This window comes from Eleginops maclovinus, chromosome 16 (assembly GCF_036324505.1).
Source record: "Eleginops maclovinus isolate JMC-PN-2008 ecotype Puerto Natales chromosome 16, JC_Emac_rtc_rv5, whole genome shotgun sequence".
NCBI classification, from domain to species: domain Eukaryota; kingdom Metazoa; phylum Chordata; class Actinopteri; order Perciformes; family Eleginopidae; genus Eleginops; species Eleginops maclovinus.
In genome coordinates this window covers 3,125,703-3,147,545 of record NC_086364.1, presented here as the reverse complement: position 1 = coordinate 3,147,545, position 21,843 = coordinate 3,125,703, and the positions used below count along the sequence as shown (strand labels likewise).

Genomic DNA, 21,843 nt, shown 5'->3' with positions numbered 1-21,843 from the left:
TGTCAAATCAGAAGCAGAAGGATTTGTTTTCCCGTGGAAAATCAGATTTTGTGACAGTTGCTCCATTTTTTTAATGAAAAAAACACCATTTTCTTTACAATTAAAAAGAAAAACATATTTAAATAAACATAATAAGTTGAAGCAGGGATGTACAATAAAAAGATTTTAAAAATATGAGAAGTTTATGTAAAATGTACAACAAAAGATAAAACAAAAACAAAATTCATAAGAAAATAGAAAAAAACTATTTATGTCAATGTATAGTTCTAGTATTCATGTGCAATACAAAGATACAATAAAATAAATATGTGTATACAAGCATAAGAAGTTAACGTTATATGTCCAATAAAATATAAAATATTTATGAAGTAAGAAGTAAGAAGAAATTAGAGTGAGTATGTGCAATTAAAAGATAAAATAAAATGAAATAAAATGTTTTATATATAACGACGTTGGATAATATAGAACAAAATAAAACAGAAACAATATGAAATATATTAAAATGTGCACATTGTACGACAATATTTAACATGTATATTGTAATAAAATAGTGGTGCTTTGGTAATAATAAGATGTGAATGCTGAATTGCACAGTACACAATGCTTCCTTCCTCTCAGTGAAGCTTTGATAGGCACACTGCTGCTGCTTGTAGGATTACTGCCACTTCTCACAGAACAGCGTTTGATGGTGCCCTGCAGATGTGGCCATCATGTCTCCCTGGTGTTTCTGTACCACAAAACTCATCCTTCCTTTAACCTGATGTGAATGTGTGTTGTTGTGTGAGGCATCCTGTTAGATTTACTGTGCTCCCCACCCCCCTGTCCCCCCTTAGCTTGGTGTAGCAGCTTGCAGTTGCTGTCCTGAGGCTGCAGCACAGTGAAGGGCTTCTGGATTTAATGAAGCTCCGACCCCGCTGCACCTCAGAGAACTTTCACAATCATTCGCCGTCAAGTCCGCAGATGGTTTATGGGATGGCTTTGTTAGGGCCCAAGCCTAAATCTGTTCAATTCCTGGGGCCTCATTGGTCAGGGCCCAGGGTGCAGCAGAGAGGCTGTTTACACTGCTTTCACTGCAAGCACGCTTTGTTTCGAAATACAAAAATAAAAGTATCTCTGAATTCCAAAAGCCATTTTAGCGTTATACGATAAAATTAATGAAATTCATGAACTTTCACACAATATATACTTAAATGTTAACTTTAATTAAATGTATTATGTCAACAGATCTCACATAGCCTTATTAGGTTAGTTGAAAGCAATAATATTAAGTTCAAATAAAAACTATTATATTCAACTTAATATTATTGCTTTCAACTAACCTAATAAGGCTATGTGAGATCTGTTGACATAATACATTTAATCAAAGTCAACGTTTCAGTTTTTTCAGTGTAAAACACTATCATAATTTCACTAAAAAGTATTGTTTGTTGTGTTGTGTAATGTATTTGTTAAAACAGCTATAACTCCTTGTTGGTAATCCTTCAAACTAAGTATTTAACTGCATGCATGTTAATCCATGCTCAATACCATAATACTTGAAAGCAGATTTAAAAATATTTGAGGTGTATATGAATTCATTTCTGGAGAACTATAACTGTTCATTCTATGCATTCATATATAGCAGTTCTCTTGACATCCATTTAAGATTCTGCAAAAGCTGATTCTTTAAAACCACGAAACAGATTTGAACAAGCACACACACACAAGTAGCAGCAGTGGCGGCTGGTGGATTTTCTTTTCTAGGTAGGGCTGTGCCACATGCAATCAATTCAAGGAAACATCCCAGTATGACTAAATGCAAAAAAAACAGGACTTTTCAGCATTAATTCAACAGTCTTACATTTGAATGCCTCCATAAACTATTGAAGCATTTGAGACTGAGGACTATGTACAACAACTTCAAAACAATGGCATTAGCAATACTGGTGAGAAAACGTGCATTATTTCTTTACAGTTTATATGTAGAGGAATTTTGGTCTTCTCTCCTTCTGTGTGGCAAACCTCTCAATGACCTTCTTATTAAATTCAGGAATGTCCCTGACCAGTTTCTTTTCCATGGAGAGCATAGCCAGAGCATTGAGGTGATCCTGTGTCATGGCGTTTCTCAGGAAGGTCTTGATCCTCTTCAAATTAGAGAAGCACCTCTCAGATTCAGCTGTTGTCATGGGTGTGGTGATGAGGCTCCTGAAAAGACTGACAGTCTCTGTGAAAGGGCTCTGAAGGTTGTTCTCCATGAAAAGCTGGTACAGAGACACGGCACCACTGCAAGTATTGAAATCACTGTTATCATAGATGAGGGACAGTTCCGGTTTGAGCTTGGCCTTGTTCAACATGGGGTACGTCTGCACTGTCGTTTCCAGTGCTGCTTCAGGGAACTTCACAATGTGTTGTGGGAACATCTGTCCATGCAACAGTGTTGCGCTGATGAGGTGCTGGGTGAAGGACAACCGCTCCTTGGTGTGCATCAGGATGGTATCACAAACCTGTAAAATATATATCATTTTCTTAAATTGCAATAAAGCTGTGAAAGTGATGCTGAAAAAATGTCTATTTCCAAGTCAAGTATATGACTACTAAGGTTTTAACAGCATTACTCCTAATTGTACTTCACAGCATGTTTCCATCTCCTGATCTTTAACTCTCTATTGGTTTCCACAAGAAAGCAAGGTTTAGAGTAGCATTTCAATAAATAAACCACATATGTTCTGTTACATGTGAGGATGCCTTATCCTTTTTGTAACTGCTCAGACAAACCTGGAATCTACAAAAAAATATGAATGCCAACATATACATTGCAGACTGCCTGCTGCATCATTCCACCATTGTGGCAATATGCTACCCTGTGTGCAGTGTCGGTTTAGGTTTTATTTTGGCTACACACCACCATCACTGAAAAATATTCTAGGGCAAACACTGCCAGATCACAACTTACCTCTGTAGCCAGCCTCTGTTGTTCTCCTGCTCCCAGCCTCCTCTGTCTCTTGATGGGCTCCTGCGGCTGGTCAGATGCACTCAGAGAGGAAATGGAGGCCCTGGTCCAAAAGATAAAGTTTAGGTTGATAACTTCCATCAAACTTATTAATGTGCAATTATTTTCATTGTGTGCAATATACTCATTGTTGTTTACAGTATGTATATAATTAACTTTAAACCTTTTATTTTTTACTTTTGTCAGTTTAAACATGTATTTATATAACATTCATGAGCCAGATGCAATGTCTTTCCATTCTGCTGTGCACTTGTGCTGTGTATAGTATGAATAACAACTAGGTCTAAATTCGCTGTGCCTAGCATGGCTAGCTTCATATAATTGTCCATGTGTGCCTTGGTGTTCTCATGCTTCCTCACTTTCTCAGACAGGTGCTTCATATCCCTCACTCCAGTTGTTGTCCATGCTACATCTGTCCCCCTCGTTTTAAAAATCAAGGAAGGAAAGCAAAATAACATGACTGCATCCCGCTAGCCAAGCCTTTCTTGTGTATCAGCTATGAGAGAAGCCTCGCAAATGGCTTCCCTTTGCCAGTAGCCTGCTGCTGTTTGATGACAATATCAGGTTGATCTGGGCCCAGCTCTTTCACCTGAAGTTTGTTCGCCAAACTTCTTCTCTCAAACAGCTCTTGAATGAGAGATTTCACCGAGTTAGGGACCGGGTTGAGTCTTGGGGTAGTGCTCACGCTCGCCATTGTTCTTGTAGTTAAAATGGCGCCTGCAGTGACTGGTCCTGACCTTCAGGAGCCTCTTTATACATTCATGGCCTGGGGCTATTCTGAAACAGCCCCTCTGGAAGAAGTTTTGATTACGCTGATCAGCTACATTTTATGACAGACGTTCATATCTTGAATGAGCAATTGGCTAACCTGCTACAGAGACCCACCTGTGTGGGGCGATTTGTCTTTAGCCCCAGCACAGTTTTTTAGTCATACAGTGTACTAGGAAAAGCATATATGTTACCCAAATTATTTTTAAATCATATTTTACACATATTTCTGGGTGCATTCCATATTTTAAACATACACGTATTGACAATTTATACAATCAATTATTTGTATTTTTATTATTAATACTGATGTTTGTGCGTGTGGTTTAGGGAGGGTGGCGCCCCATCCCCCCCTTATTCGCCAGCCGCTACTGAGTAGCAGATGACCCTAGATCTTTTTTAAATGAAAAAACACTGTGCTTAATCTGAAACACATGATTTAGTATGGTTTGGGGTTTTTTCAGCAACAGATTGTAAGTATGAATATATGGACCAAACACACCAGACCAGTTAGCATACACTGATGAATACATGTTTTTTATACACTTTGTAAAATAAGAATCCATTTAGAAAGGCTGAATTTAGCCTTGAAAATCAACACAGAAAGTATACCATGCTATAAATCAGTTATAATGTCTGAATAGTAGATTATGTTCAAACATTGCCGTTTGTCACTGGGTTCATAGGAACGTGTTTTGATAGGCAAATCTATCATTATTTATATAGCACAAAATTATAACAGAAGTTTTCTCAATACACTTTTCATAAAGAGCAGAAGTGAACTCTTTCAGTGTTGAAATGGCAAAGAAGTGACCTCATGTAGTTTCTTGGTCATAGTTGTGTAGGTCTGGCTGCAATAATTGTGCTTCATGTATCATTTCGGTGTCTTAGCAATCAAGAAAACTGTTACAGCTGATACTTTAAAAGACAATATAGCATAGATGTTTCCCATTTAATGGTTTGATGAGCGTTCAAACACATTTGTGAAGTTTTGGATCACCTGTGAAGGACAGTAGTTGGTCTATAATGTCACACAATATGAATTCAACTGTGCAAAATGTGCTTTAATCTACACTGAGAGTTATCACATTTATGAAGTGTTTTAAATTAGATGACTTGTTAGCAGGACAGCTGATGCTAATGCCAGACTGTGTGAACTACCATTCTACTGATATTGCTTGCTTGTTTTTAAAAGTGGCACTGCTGCACTGATATTGCAAGAGGGATACAAAAAAAACCAACTGTATTTATCCCCTATAGAGAAATTCAGAAACACTAATTTGTAAGCTTATTAATGAAAGTGACATACTTCCTGCGATATCACTACTAGCCCTGCAGCCAGGCTGAAACTGAACTGAGGACTCATGTCCTGTACAGGGTTTATATTTTACTGTTACACATGCCAGTGAATTTGGACATGTGTTTCGACATTTCAATAAAGGGACAAAGCTTGTATGGAAAATATATTTGAACATGGAATGCATTTATATAGCTCTTTTTCAGTCTTTGCAACCCCTTACAACTCTTTTACCTCAGCATCCAGCCATTGACACCCAAACAAAGGCAGGGCCTGCTATACATGGGGTGTTGACTGCGAGGGCAAGTAATTGAAACACGGAGACCTCACTTGGTTGAAGACTATCTACCCAATCTCATGAAATATTTACTGTTCATTGATTTTTAGAAAAAAATCTTCGACTGTTCTGTTTGGTCTAACCCTTTCAGTTGGGTAGGGGGTTTGTCATAGGGAATTTGGACCCATGACTGGCATGACTTTTCAACCTATACTCCCAATGGCATAATGATCAGAATATGTATGGTAGAGTATTGCAGGAATGAGGCCAAGAACATTGAAATGAGTTAGCATGTTGCCACTCTCATCTCAAAGTCAATGGTTTTTGAATGTGTTTTTGGTTACTGGCCTGTAATAAGGTCAGTAGCTTGCACAAGCTAAAGAGATTTGAATGTTTTGTTCCACAACATAAAATATGTCAGAAAATACCCCACTGGTGAAAGACTGAATCATATGTATCCTATAAAGATGAAGTTACTAACGAGTGCATAAATAAGACTAGTTAATGTTATTAAACTGGACATTAGCCTCTTTTAGCTTAGCATTGGTCATGTGGAGTCATGATGTGACCACTTCATTTTTGCTTCTGTTGAATGCATTAATATTTTTTAAATCCTAAACGTGGTGTTAACATGAACAGATTATGTGCTGAATAAAACCTGCATGTAAAAACCCAAATTCACTGCAATATTACAAAATCTCATAGTAAAATCCCATTGGATTTTGTTGAGGGAGCTCTTGCAATGCTAACTTCTGGATCAGCCTTCTTCTGGAGATTGTTTTTGCTTAAACTATGGAGATTATCCTGCTGAACAAAGGGTGTTAGTATCACGTGCCAGAGAGCAAATTTTATTGCAAAATTCAATTGAAAAATACCATTGGCTTTTTGTCTAAAGAGCCCTTGTGATGCTAATTTGACCTATAACTGCATCGCTACTCAAAGTATGTTATGCAAGTGCTTACAAGGATTCAGTGGAAAATGCTCCTCTGCTTCTCTTACTCTTCAGTTGTAATGTAGTGTCATATCTTCTGCTTCTTTTGCATAAACATGAAACATATGGCAACCTTTACCAGCCACAGTTCCTCAATCTCATTTGTGAGAAGTCGGGGAGGAAGCAGATCTCCTGCAGCTTTCCTCAGACTGTGTGTCTATCAGAGACAAACACAGGAACCGCAGCGGCTTCACGAGCTCCTAATGGACGGATGACGACGCCTCTAATGAATGCACTCATCATCTGTGTGGGTGGGGGTGGGGGGTGTTTATTGCTTTATGACAGTCTTTTGGTGTTGCAGCCAAACAGACGCCCCTGTCCTTAAAGCCTCAGTGTTGAACTGAAGAAACACATATTTTAAACACATGCTGCCCCATCCGCTCCTCTCTTTTCACACAGAGAACAGATTGGAGAAGAAGGGAAACGAGAAGCTTTCCCTCTCACGGAAAAGGGGAATATTGCATCCAAGTCGATTTTCTTTTTGAATAAGTAGAAATTCAACGACATGAAGCATGGTGGTACTGTAAAGTCTCTTCTTTAATCCAGCATCAGCAGTGCCATCGCACAAAAAAGACAATAACACAGACAGAACATTTCATAAAAGAGGGGAGGATCAGAGACTCTGGAGTTCGCCTGCTGGATGAATACTGCTGCCATATGGCTTAAATGCGCCTTAATAAAACCATTTGGGACAAATACAATTACTTCTTGAGCTTTTTCTGTATTTATCAGCAGGAAAAACTCCAGAAACTATGTTTCAACAGTAAGGAAACTAAGTACTGGGACAGGAAGCGGAGAGCAGAACGTTTTTTAAAATAAAAAGTATAATTTATATGCATATCTTCATTTGAATAAAATCGTTTTGTCTTCTTTGTCCCAATACTCTCAGGCTACAACAAATCAGACTGACTTCAGAACAGACAGTCGGCACAACAACATGGAAAACAGAATCTAAAGAACCTGACAGACACAATAAAAAAAAAAAATCATCTATATTACAATAAAATGCCATATCCCAAAAAAGACAAAACAAATTCAACATTTTTTAAATCATCCAACAAGAAAAACGATGTTATTCAGTTTATATACAATAAATTAGAAATATTTCCTATCAAGAAACTTCTATTTAGTCGGTTTGAATTGTTCAGTAAGCATTCCCCTCCGACAGATTTAACACACAAAGAGCATAACGACGAAATGACGAGGGACGTGAGGCATGCGCAAACCATGTAAACATGTTCTCGTAATGAGTTGATGCTTATCAATAAAGTTTAAGACAGAAAAAGGCTGCGTGTAGACCCGTCCGTTTCTGCGCAAAGAAGACTAAATGAATATAGCATTAATTAAACTGGAGGCAGAATCCACGCAGATGTGCGTGAAGGACAAGTAGCCTATACTTCTAATTTTTTATAATGGCGGTGCATCCTTTGTTGTTTTCAAGCCACACACACACACACACACACACACACACACACACACACACACACACACACACACACACACACACACACACACACACACACACACACACACACACACGCAAAGAGTTGTAAAGCCAATGTGTTGTTTATGATCCGTCAATAAAACTGCCATCGGACGCCATTAACTACACCGACACTTCAAATAACGCCGGCCTTCCGACACGGCCTCTTCATATTCTTTACTTTCAGATCAATAAAATTCTGCATAAACTGACATTTAACCAGATAATACCCCGAGTTATTAAATGCGGATCCTATTGCTAGAACATTTCACGCGGGAATAAATATTTTCTGTTATGTCCTTTTATATAAAACCGTTATATAAATTCTAGGAATGATATTTTTCTAGGATAAAACAAACCGAAAGAGTATTTAGAAACTGTCAGTAAACGTGAGCGCATCGGGATTTTTATTTACGCTCGTTCTTAGGCTGTAGCGCAGCGTACATTTCCTGTAATGAGAGAGAGACCCGCCTTGCATAGCAGATAATACACAATATACTGTCTGTACAAAAATAGAGCAGATTATTTCTCAAAATGCAATGCAAGACCCACGCTGAATAAAGACTGTAAAATATGGACAGATAATTAAAGTAAGAGTTTTAACTTCGTGCGCACTGGAATCTGAAACAAACACGTATAACATTATCCCTGCAAATAGCTTTCAAATAAAGAAGTGTTAGAGTTGTTAAATGCTGCTTGGGAGCGTTGCGATCTGAAGAATTTTTGGAGAATCCCCAAAGCAGATGCATAAAGCCTAATTAAAACCAAAAAGGATGGATATGGTTTTACAATCCGGAGCGTTGTGCTGTGTCTCCTCTCAGATAATCTGTGCTTACTCCAAGCGGAGGGGACGAGTATCGATATCCGATAAAGGCCTCAGCAGAGCCGCCGCTGCAGTGCATAAAGCATCCGTAGAGCTGAAGGGCGGCATCCAGCGTATCGACAGCAGCCTAATCGGAACCCCGGTTGCTGAGTCGGGTTAACACCCCCGGCACCTCATCACTTCCCACCCTTATCCTCCTCCTCCTCCTCCTCCTCCTCTCTCCTCCTCCTCCATCTCGGGTATCTGCTCATTACTTAGGCCGACAACCCGGAAAGAAACGGCGGATAGCTGCTTGTATCAACGTCCACCATCAGGCGTTTTCTAATCAAATTCTGCAAGCCAAGAGAAAGCCAAGAAAGAAAAAAAATGAGGTGTGTGCGTGCGTGCGTGCGTGTGTGTGTGTGTGTGTGTGTGTGCTCATCTTGCTAATTAATGGCCATGTGAAACCCGGTTTCTTCAGCTACGGAACAATAAATAACTACAAGAAAAGTAGTGCTAGTGAAACATAAAAACCTCCCCACACACGTGCGCGCGCGCGCACAGCACCACGAATATGTTGTGGCATCACCAGGCGAGCTATTTAAAGTCTAATCTGTGAGTTTTCCCCCATAATTCTCCATGACTGTAATGAACGTTAGAACGTCCTACGTCTTTATTCCACAAGTTTGTGTGTGTGTGTGCGTGTGTGTGTGTGTGTGTGTGTGTGTGTGTGTGTGTGTGTGTGTGTGTGTGTGTGTGTGTGTGTGTGTGTATGTGCGAGTGTGTGTGTGTGTGTGTGAGAGTTTGTGGTTAAGACATAAGCAATATGGGACTTTATGTTGGTGCATGCGAGCGTCATCGCCACTGAGAGTCCCGCTAGTCCTTGGGTTGGTCCTTGCTCTGTTTCTTCATTTTCATCCTCCGGTTCTGAAACCAGATCTTCACCTGCCGCTCGGTCAGGTTGAGCGCTCGCGCCACCTCATGCCGCCGGTCCCGCGTGAGGTACATGTTAAACAGGAACTCCTTCTCCAGCTCGAGCGTTTGGTATTTGGTGTACGGACATCGCTTCTTCCGGGAAGAGCGCGCATGTAGCCAGTTTGCCGAAGGATCAGCTGGAAAAAAGACATGAGAAAGAAGCAAAAGCCAATTAATGACAACATAAATGTAATAAAGGTCTCCAGTTTTGTCTTTGTAGGGTTTATAACCATATTCTTCCGTGCGTAAAAGACGCAGAACCTTGTGCGTAAAAGCTTCACTCGAAAACACCTGACTCTGCAATTGACACTGTGGTGCGTAAACTAGTTTTATGATGTAAAAAGCAATAATTTGACACAAGGTTGTTTTTTGACACTGCATGGAGGACGGCCTCCTTCAGCCAACCTACAGTCAGCAGTAAAGTGCGATAGACACATTAACATGAACAGAATCTTTAGAAAGCTCACAAAATTGCTAAAACACACTTGAAACCCCTTACTGATCTGTTGTTTGTTTTATTCATTTACAAATCATTAGAACTTAGATGAAACTAGCTTTGAAAGCCAGGTTTGACCTTACAAAATTACAACAATTTAATACAGAATTTAAGTAAAATTATTGAAAAGCAACAACTTATTTTTAAATGACTCAACAAGATTTTGATGATTGTCCCTGTAATGGAGAGAGATAGCCTATTTGCACTTGTTTTAAGCTGACTTTCATTGGATGAATATTAGATCAAGATATAACAGCCTAATGATGGCAGGAGGCATTGTGTGTGTGGCTCGCTAATCCCATTTAATGACAGAAAAAATGGAAGATTCAAATCAGAGAAAATGTTTTACAGGCCTAATATTGCTTTTTTTCTTGTTTACATCAGAACAATAATCATATTGTAGCTCAGCACACCGTCACTGCCTCACTCTTCATATCTACTAAATGAATAAACATAAATATATGGCCTTGATGGGAATAGAGAAACAAATATGCCTTTGTCTTTCATTAAACTTATAAAGAAAATTCTCACGGCTCAACAGCTTGTACTGAAGCCATTTGAAAGTGAGCAGCACCACTGTCTTTATAACTAAATATACAAATGAAATACTAAAAAGTAAAGTGTCTTTACAGGAGACATTATTATTTAGTTCTGTCAACATCAGAACAATTAAAAGCAGTAAACTAAAGGCTTGGTGTTAAATAAATATAAATGAGGCTCCTAAATTGGGTGTTCTTCATTTATGGCGGAGAGAAAGTTTTGAATTATCGCCTTGATTCTTTTTTCATCTGTCTCTATTTCTTTTTTTTCCCCCATTTATCTGGTTTGCCAGACCTCCCTGACTCCTTCACCACCCCACCCCTCTTTATAGCTTTCAGACCGATGTAATTAGTAGAGGATTCTTGTTTGGATGCATGGCTCTGGTTTAGGGCTGAAAGCTATCTGCTCTTCCCCTCTGCAAAGCACCAGGCATCTCAACTATGAGGCAGCGTGAAGACACTGTTGGCCAACACAGGCTCCATCATGAAGGACAATGGCAGTTTCCATCACTTTCACACTTTCTTGCAAATATAATCAGTTAAGCAATCACCTGAGAATAGACGTTTCTATTCTCCGCTATATTCAGGAACATTTTACAAGACCAGATCTGCTTCTGGTCCATTTGCACTCACACCTCTTCTAAATAAAACCCTTAACCATGAGCAATCCTTCGCTGTGGTCAGGTCAGGATCCTCCACTCAATCACAACAGTCAAGCCAACAAACCACCAGCTACAGTCTCTAAAAGCAAAAAAGAAATGCAATGCAACACTTAACGTCTCTGCCTTGTCATTAGCCAGAACTAGTTCTTACATTTTAGCTGAGCTGAATAAAATGTGTAACAAAAGCTTAAAGACCATCTCAGAGGAGAAGCAGCAGTATGGGTCAGCGTGCAAAGCAAGACCACAATGGAATTACTTTCTTTAAATCTGCTGTTTCTGCATTTCTGATGTGAGCAGTGTAGTTCCAAGACATTGTACACCACCAAATGTGACTAAGAGAGGATTAGGGCTGGTTCAGGGTTTGGAAAGAGCACTGGATTTATGTTGAGTGATTGTCTACCAGAGGCAAGTCAGAAGGAACCAAACACAGCACACATGCAGTCTAACCCTGACGCTTATTTTAAGGATATGACTACGATCAATGTCAGTTTGGGCGACATTGCGGCCATTGTTGCTTTAAACTGCAAGAAAGCAGGCATTGAGTAGATTTCCTTTCCTTATGTAAAACGCATGCTTCAGTTATCTGGCCTAAAATGGCAGAAAGAATGACCGTATCACTGACATGTCATGGGAATAGCCTGAACTATAGCGACTTTTTGGTGCCAAGAGAAAAGCTTTAAAGTCACATGTTTCTTTTCCTGAAAAGTCTCTGCTCTAACTTACGTTATCATATTCTAGTGGAAGCTTCAATTGCAATTTCACTGGAAATATTTGAATACTGTGACAGTTCTTCTTGGTATCATGCCAAGAAGATTGACATAATAAAAGCAGATGGCATTCATAATGGTTCCCAGTTGTGAACAAAGAACTGTTTTGTGTGGCGCTAAGTCGTGTTAGCTTTATTTTTACAAGTACATTAGCATTTAAATGTTTGACCTGCAACATGTACACCAGGAAAATGCTAAGATTTAAAGACAGGAATCATGGAAAATGGAAAACCGGTTAAAAGATAAAATTATGAAATGTTTGACCTTTTCCGTACCAACTGACTAATGGTAATAATGGAAATACCACAGCTGATCTATCACCACGTTTTAATTTATGAGCTGGTTACCAAACTGAACCAACGCAACTGTCTCGTACATCTCCTGGAATTCCATAAACTGTCATCACTGGAAATGTACTTTCATTTTTATAAAACTTCTGCTCAACGGCGTTTGAAATGATGAAATAATATGAATAAGGACATAATTTAAAGGTTGAAAAGTATTACATTGCTATTTAAAATGTACAAAACAAACTATGTGGCCACAAAAATAATGATTTTCTACATAAAATGTGAACAAACCAAAGCAAGTCTTGCTATAAAAGACATATAGCTAACCCTTTATAAACTTAGTAAACTTAGTAGGCTATCAACAAGTGTAAAAAGGCATTGAACATTTTTGCTGAATATGTGAACCTAATGTATTTTTTCAATTTCTGGTGTAATTCAGATTCACAGTTGGGTACAGAACAATATTTCAGAGACTTCCATTGATGTTCTCGGAGTCACCGGGCCTGTTCCTTTGGGAATCTGACAGAATATATCCTCTCCGTGTCAATCACAGCAGCCCAGTTAGTTAGCGGCCATCACCAGTAAATATGTCCTTAATACCCTCGGAAATCAATTCCCTGCAACATGGCCCGCATGTAAAGCTTCGATTTCATCTCAGGGCAGAATGATGCCTGGTGGAGAGGTGAGAAGGGGGTGGGGGTGTACGGCGCTTTTGTCACACCGTAAAGTGGGTGCTTTGCATTCCTCGGGTGTATAATCACCTCTAGGATCATCCATTACCTCCGGAGCTGTGCCGCGACCGTGGCTGTCACCCGGGATGACAAACCGACGTAGAGGGGGAGGAGGGAGGGGTAGTCGGGGTGCTGCTGGTGATGGTGGATGGCATCGACTTTTTTCTCTAAGTTGCAACAGTAAGGAGGAGGACAGATGAAAAGAAGGATATGGGTAGCAGGTTTATAGCTTGTACAGTCCTAGCTTGAAGTTTTTCTTTAGGCTACAGCCTTGTATCTGCTGGGATGTCACTTGGACAATCATGGAAGAAAAGAATAAAAATCCTGTGAATCTACAGCCCTGCGGCACGGTGCGTTCAATTGTAGGACAATGTGTGTATTTGCTTGTGTGTGTGTGTGTGTGTTGTGTGTGTGTGTGTGTGTGTGTGGGTGTGTGTGTGTGTGTGTGTTGTGTGTGTTTGTGTGTGTGTGTGTGTGTGTGTGTGTGTGTGTGTGTGTGTGTGTGTGTGTGTGTGTGTGTGTGTGTGTGTGTGTGTGTGTGTGTGTGTGTGTGTGTATGTGTGTGTGTGTGTGTGAGTGAGTGTGTGTGTACACCATGATGAATGTTGCTTGCATTGAAACAGTATCTGTAGACTAATATCACATCCCATCTCTTTCTCCCTCCCTTAGCAATTTCACCCTAATAGTTCCAGAAATTGACCTCTCATATATCCCAAAGGCACGTTATTACATTTCCAGAAGCCATATTTTATTCCCCACCAACTCCAACCCTTGCACCCCACCTCGCCCAGCCACCAACAGCAACACGCCAATTAATGGGGTTGTTCACCCGGTGTTATAACTTAATAAACTTCAGGGGTAATAACTTTCTCCCGGTGCCCGGCAGTGGCAGCGGCAGCACAAAGGCTGAAGTGTAATCTTGTAGTTTATTCTGGACGGCCGCCCAGCACCAGTAACACAAAGAGAATCTGTAGCTGGATGCCAGCTTTGACTGGATATGATGTCTGGAAAGGTACGATTCCACTGATGTTATTCAAACAGCCGACAGTTTGAGTACCTGGGGAGGGAAACTCTGCCTACATTTATGCTCCAACATGCAGACACTAATCATTTCTCAGTATCGAATGGAAAGAGCATCAGATACAACTTTTTTCCGAGAGTCAGGGATGACATTTCCACTTTTACCCATTACTAGATGTTGTTGATCTTAGAATCCAGTCTTCACAGTGCCCTCCTCCAATGAAAAATTCTGAATAAGGAAGCATTGCGTTTCATTATGGATACAAATTGTATTCTGCTATGAATGTTTCCTTTTTGGCAACACACATGCCTTTCTGTAACTGTCTGTCCAAAACTCCTTCTTGTTATCAATAACTAAGAAGACCTCCAAATAATTCTGCCATGCCTTATGTTAAGCTAAGGTCAAAGCTCTCAGAATAATTTAGCCATTTGAATACTCTATAGTCAGTAGAACCAACGACCAAATTTGACTGTGACAGGGTGATAACAATAGGACCTGTGCTACCATTATATAGCTCAAGACTTCAGTAAACTGAGAATTATTGTTTGCCATCCTAGTCAATGAATGATTTATTTCAATCTGTTCTTAATCTGTATTTACATTGTCACACATTATTCAAGTCACATGCATGACAGAACATTATATATTTACTTGTCAAAGACAAGATCTTTAGACATTGATATTCTGTTCTCTACACCCTTGGAACAAGCCTTAAGGAAACAGTTAGCTATTTCATCTAGCATATCCTAAGAGAAGGGTAGTTTATGTTCTGCATTGCGTTAGACACAACTTGTCCTTTTATATTAAAGGTGCCATAGAAAGCATCTATCTGGTATTTTAAACTGTTCTCTGATGTCTACAAAGAAGGTACATTACTTTGATTGGTCCAAAAAATGTCCAGATGCAGTTTTACAGGCCCATTTACAACCCTATGATTTAGTCCTATATGAATCAAGCTGAATTGCCTTATTTGGGGCTCATTTAAATAATTAGGACGAGATCTGCTCTGATTGGCTGGTTTAACAAGGAGCAACCTATGGCTTCCTCAGAGCCCATAGAAGTAAGTGAAGTTCGGAAACTGTGAGAGATGAACCATCGAGGCTATTGGCATCCAACCTTCCATGTCTGAGCCTTTATCGGAGGAGGAAACCGATGAATTTGAAGAACAGCCAGTTGGTCTGAGATTGGAGAGCAACGTTACGGAGTGGCAAGTGTTAGCGTTAGTGTTTCCAGTAGCTGGTGTATGCAAATGTTGGGGCTGGACTACCGTGTGTGACGTAACACACAGGGGTTGTTGTAATTCGCCCGTCTTACTGCTGTGATATGCAATATTCATGATTTGCACATGAAGGGGGAAACAATGGTGTTTGAGGTTCACAGTATGTCAGCTCAATGTACCGAACTCTCCTTATTCAACTATGCCAAGGTGAATACAGTTTTCCATTCTATGGCACCTTTAATCATATAATATACAACGTGATAATCTAGGATTTTGGGTAGCTGCTAACTGTTTCCATTATTTCTAGTAAACTAAACTAACAGGCTATACTGTATTTACTGTACAGACATTAGAGTTGCATCAATCTTTTCCCCCAGATTCTCAGAAAGTTGAGGAGCACACCGCCACAAATGTCAAACTATTCCTTTAACTAAGATCCAAACAGCCACATTGATTTACTAAACCGTAATGAGGGCTGATAGCATTCAGCCATTGCAACAGAAATAAACCAATCATCTTCATAATTAGTCCAATTAATTTCATTTGAAGGTGACAATTCATATTTACACAAAACACAAGAAAGAACCTTTTTTTTTATATAAGTAGCTTGCTGAATTTGCCCTTTCAGGATGTCATCTTCTTCTTCCTAAGGTTGCACTAACCATTATTTCTCTGGGTGTCCTTATAGTAACCATTCAGTTAAGATACTTGGGGTTAGAGCAAGGGTGGTTTTGTTTCGCCTGCATAGAGAAATATTTTCACCCACGGAAAATGGCTGCCTTGTGAACAAAAGAAACTGGACTGGCAGCAGCTCTCCTAGTGGCGGCACAGACACACTGCACACCAAACAACAACCCACAAGAAAGAGAAGCTTTCTCTAATTGACAAGACGCTCAGTTTTGCCTGTTTGAACACCAGAGTCCATTACAGACAAGCCTTCATTACCACGGAGCCAGACTGGAAACACAGTGATGATTCAGGCTGGAGGCTGCTGCTCTGATGGATGGCCTGCTTACATGCTGTAATAAGGCTGAGTGTGTGTATGTGTCTGAAAGAGAGAGACACAGGGAGATAAAACTGTGTGTGTGCCAGTGTAGTTATAACGTCTGTAGCCATTGGTGATATGGGACATTATTTGCAAAAAGCTTTGTAATATCAGAGCAAGATTAGTTCAGATTTTATAAACACAGAGGAGATGTAGATGCTTCGAACATTCTTAATGCTATGGAGATATTGTGTGTACTGTCAGTGATGCTGAATTGCATTTTGCAGACGTTTTATTGAATAGTTTTTTAAATAAAGTGATTTATACACACATAAGCAGTCACATTTGAACTGATTGTTTATATGCAACATGTGTAAATGAAGTTTCTTTTTGTCCTTTTAAAAAGCCCATGTCTGTGTGTGTGTGTGTGTGTGTGTGTGTGTGTGTGTGTGTGTGTGTGTGTGTGTGTGTGTGTGTGTGTGTGTGTGTGTGTGTGTGTGTGTGTGTGTGTCTGTGTGTGTGTGTTTGTGTGTGTGTGTGTGTGTGTGTGTGTGTGTGTGTGTGTCTTTGTGTGTGTGTGTGTGTGTGTGTGTGTGTGTGTGTGTGTGTATGTGTGTGCGTGTGTGTGTGTGTGTGTGTGTGTGTGTGTGTGTGTGTGTGTGTGTGTGTGTGTGTGTGTGTGTGTGTGTGTGTGTGTGTGTGTGTGTGTAGTATTTGCAATTTGGATTCCCCTGTAAAGGCCAAACGGTCACGTTTACAGACGCATGGATCAGAATCCTCCGACACAAAGTAGATTTATGAGATGGGATTAGAGGAGGGAAACAGAGCCCTTCACATGCTGGCTTGCGTAGGAAATAAATAAGAACTACTTAAAAAAATATATCAAATGAATATCTTTCAAGGGAGCATTTTTCTGTTCCGCCCAAAATAAGTCAAGAAGGTTTGGAAAATAGCTCCAAACCGAGCCAACACGTGATGGAATAATTTGTTGCTGTTAGTGCGGGTGCAGACAGAACAGAACAATCCCGCGTTATACTGGGAGAACCTCCGCGGCTCTACATCAGGATGACTGCTACTTCATGACAGGTTCAATATTATTATTATTACAGAGTGAACAGATGAGTAAAACAGCAAATGCGACAGCATGACCCGCAGCCTACAGACTAATAACGCCAAAACAGCCGAATTAGTGTATTGAAGTCAACCTGCTGCCTAACGCGTTCAGATAATGATCCCGTCATGCATTCATTTTATATACAATGACCTAACTTCGAAGGTTGCAATAGAGTTATGTAGCTAATCGTGAATCCAAATGGGACTGTTATTTGTTCACAGCCTAATGGCGATTATATTCGTATGATTTGGCCTCCGCACAAATAATCTGCTCTTCACTTCTTGGCAATGACATATGTCCTGACTGCCTTCATGATTGCCATATCAGTTTTAGGCGACTCATGCATATGGCTGATATACATATAATAGTTTCAGCTGATGCAGATGTTTGAGTTTGGGGGCAGGAACAAAGCGGGATCATTTTGTGTTTGCAACTCTTTGCTGCAGAACAGTGACAATACAATTGAAAAGAAATATGAAAAATAATACAAGCACCCCTCCTCTCAAGAAGCTCGCAAATGGGAAATGGCAAAGCAGTTGATTGCAGAATGATTTTCAAAGCAGTATGGCCTTTCAAAAGCATAACTAGGCTACATAGCATAGTACATACTGCGTCACTGGTTACCCTAACCTGTAAGGAGAAACCCCGGCCTGCATGTCCATGGTTACGGCAGTAAAGCTCTGAAACTCATGTCTCGAGACATCGGTTCTGACTATAGTGCATATGTACTGTGCGCAGTGAGCAGTGGATCTGGAGCAGGAGGGCCTACAACTCGAATTTGTTTGCACCAAAAGGGATTTACACAATTGTTCTGACCTGGAGCTTTAATGCGCAATGGAGCGCAGACACAACCCTATGTGCGGCACACAGAGACTAATAAAGCCCCGCGACCTACAACCCACCTGCAGTAAAACCTTAAATGCAAAATCAAATCTGAAGCACTTGAAGCTGTTTCAGCAGTACGCATGCCCTGAACAATTACTCGTTTTTTTCTCATTATGTTTCTGGTCATCAGGATTTAGAGCTCATAGAGGTTTGTTTTTACACAAGTACATGTAATTCAAAGAAAATATATATATTTTCTGCTCATGAAGCTATGAATCCATATGTAGATTTTTGACAGTTTCCAAACTAACCATCAAGATAGTATCAGTTCATCAGTTATTTTTGAACTGGAATATATTTTACAATATAGCGGGAATCTAAGAAACTACACTAAGAAATGCAATGCAAGTATCCTCTGAACACATCAGTTGATCCAACTGTGGTAAATTATATAATATAGTAACTGATTCTAGTTCTTTTGTTAATTGGGCCTACTTCTTTTTTTTTTTTTAATGTTCCACATTATTGCACAATGAGGGGAACAGAGCAGTTTAAGGTATCGCTACAGAATACAGTTAATATTGGTTATAGTCAAGAGTAATCCGTTACTGCAGGAGCCTGCTGCTAACACAGGGATGACCCGGGCTAAATATCTCAGTAAACTTAGAGAGCAGAAGGTGGGGGCACTTTGGCACTCCGGCTCTTTGTTCTTGTTTTATGGCGGCATTAAAAGCATTTACAATCTCTCTCTCTCGTTCCGCTCTCTCCTGCCTGCTTTAATAACTTACTTTGATCCAGGCCGTCTTTGTCCTCACTCCCATCACAAATGTCCTTATTTTCTTCGAAACCTGCTCTCTGGATGGTGGCCGGGTGGAGGCTTAGCTCGCGCGCGGACGTGGATGCAGACTCCAGGATGTACGTGGTGGTCTCGTGCTGGAGCTGTCCGCCGAGTTTAGTCGGGATCTCTCCGCCGTGGTGTCCGAGCTGAGGCTCCAGCTTGACCTGCCCCGCCTGGCCCTGCCCCAGTACAGCCTCGGAGCCGCGCGGCGCGCAGTCCAGCCATGAGCGGAGGTAGCGTGTGTCCGCCGCGGGCACGTGCTGCGCTGGGATGTAAGGGTGGTACACTGTAGGGAGGCCACTGGCCCCGTGGTGCGGGCTGAAGGGGCTCCAGGATGAAGAGAAGACCGGGGGCTTCGGTTGGAAGCTGCAGGACGGGTAGGATTCCGGGTGGGGGTGCTCCGCGTGCGCAGCGCCGCTTGGCTGCCTCCCGCCCGCGGCCGCGGCCGCGGAGGAGCTCGAGCCGGAGTACTGGACGCCGGGAAAGCGAACCGGGGTTGAGAGTTCATCGCTCTCGTGACTTATGATGGAGTCCACGTAATAGTTGCTCAAAGTCCCAGAAATGGACATTATCGGACATTATCCGCGAAACGCCGCGAGTTCACTAAATGGAAAACAAGAAGAGAGACATTACGAGATTTTACTCTTTGCCTCTCTCTCTTTCTCTCTTTGCTTGCTCACCCCCTCCCTCTGCCTCTCTCTCTCCCCTCTCTCTCTCGCTCTATCTCTCTTTCTCTAGCTTCCAAACAACTTGAGCACTATAGCGAAACAAAGTGCTACAGCCTCGCACTGTGCGCGGGGCGCAAACTGATTGGCCGGACTTTTTTCTCCAAGCCTGATAAAGCTTCAATGGAGCGTAAATCAATAATGCTCCCCCCCCCCCCCTCCCAAACCTTCCCCTCTCTCTCTCTCTCTTTCTATCCCACTGTCTTTCTCGCTATTTAATAGATTGCACCCCCTCTGAATAAATTGTCTTGTTTATATGCAATATGCAAAATGAACAGCTCGTGCGTATATCTAGTCTGTGTATCTATGGCTGCTGTCAGAGTTAGAATTATACCAAACTGTTAAATTATGCTCGGTCTGGGCAGTGCGGAGACAATGGCTGACAAATAAGTGGCGCCATTATTTTTATGTATTTATTTATTTATTTATATGATCCTAATCTAAATAGACGCGCGTGCATCTCTGTGTGACACGCACTATACACATTACCGCGAGCGTGTGCACTCTTTCTGAATTGTGTGCAAATCAATCTCAACATCGTTTAAACGCGCTGATAGCCAACAGCTGATAGACAAGACAGACAGTTAAATTCACACCTATGTGTGGGTAAAGATTTACCCACTTTCTGGATACACTCGGAGTGTTTTTCTGTGAGATGCCTGACACTGTTTTATTGGCAGATTAACAGTCATTTTTGTTAACGAGCGCCATTAAATTGGGCCCTGCGTGGTTATGCCCCTTGTCTTTACAGCGCAAACTACTCCAACTACTTTTTTGGGGTCCGTTTAATACCATAATAAAATCCTACATCAGGGCGGATGCTTTGGTTTTATAGGGCTGATATATGGCCTGTGGGGCTGCAGCCTCTCCCCCGGTCTGGTAAAGGACGCTTCTCACTCAGCGGTCAGGCGGCCACGGGTAAACATAGCCCGGACAGGAGCAGGGTGGAGGTATGACTGAGGACTGAGGCTTCTCATGTGACCGAAAGGAGGGTCACCTGGCCCCGCTGCTGTGCACTGGAGCTCCCGGGGCCTTCCTTTGCTGCCCAAAGCCTCTCTTGGATCAAATCCGTCACTTGGCTTTTAATGAGGAGACTGAAGAGCATCAGCAGACCGGAGTCCAGACATTTGACTTCCTGCTGACCTTTATCAAAGTCACCGGGATGTAAGTCTTAATATTTCTTTATAATGAACACAGACTTGGACTCTTCGGGGACGACAGGCTACTACGGGGCTATAAATCCGACCTTTGCAGCTAACAGCATTTTTACGACGATTAAATATGAACTACGCATTGCATATGGTGCAGCTAGTTACCAGGATAAGGTAGGCTACAGAGCAGCTTTCAGATCTGCTGGAGAAAAGTGATGAGTTGGACCACAGACATATTTCAGGAGCTGCAACTAAAACGAAACAAAGCAAGAGTCCTTTAATACCAGGCGACTCTGGGTCACAGCTTTGGCCTTTGAGTTTGAATGCAGCACATTCCTCTGCCCTTCCGTCTTAAAGGAACAATCTCCAGCTCATCTGGACAGCTTCAAATGGAACACGGCGACCCAGTAAGAACCAGTCCAAACATATACTTTATTAAAGGTGGATTCTTAACCTTGGATAAAGAGTTGTGCGTAATTTCTCAGTTGGTGTGGGTTAGCTTTTATTCAGAAAACTGCTGAAAAAATAAATAATAGTAACAGTGTTGCGCGTTATAAAGTACTTTCTGTCATACTTTAGTTAAATAACACACACTATCTGTCGGTTTACACCGTAAAGCATTTTGGTTTTCGATTTTCTAATCTTAACCCCTGCACTTAACGCACAGTTCCCGGCAAGTTGTAAACTCTTAACACCAAGTTTTGACTATGTTTTCCAGTTATAGAGGCTCAGGATATTTTGCAGTGAAAATGGCTCTCCTCAGACCGCAGGCTGAGGGAATTTTAATTTTGTAGAGGGCCTCCGCCCTGCAGGCCGAGCTGCCAACCAGGCTGCGCGTTAATTGGAGACACTGGTGCTGAAAAAGCTTGGAGACATTATCTGCAAACCACCTTCATTT

General features: G+C 41.1%; 1 protein-coding gene across 1 annotated transcript; it reads right to left on the bottom strand.

The window, feature by feature from the left end:
* Positions 1-9,483: 9,483 nt before the first annotated feature.
* hoxb9a (homeobox B9a) lies at positions 9,484-19,638 on the bottom strand. The gene is made up of 2 exons (XM_063904471.1): positions 19,020-19,638; positions 9,484-9,719 (listed from the first exon to the last, which is right to left on the bottom strand). The coding sequence occupies exons 1-2, from the start codon at positions 19,636-19,638 to the stop codon at positions 9,484-9,486; spliced, it is 855 nt and encodes a 284-aa protein (XP_063760541.1).
* Positions 19,639-21,843: the final 2,205 nt, after the last annotated feature.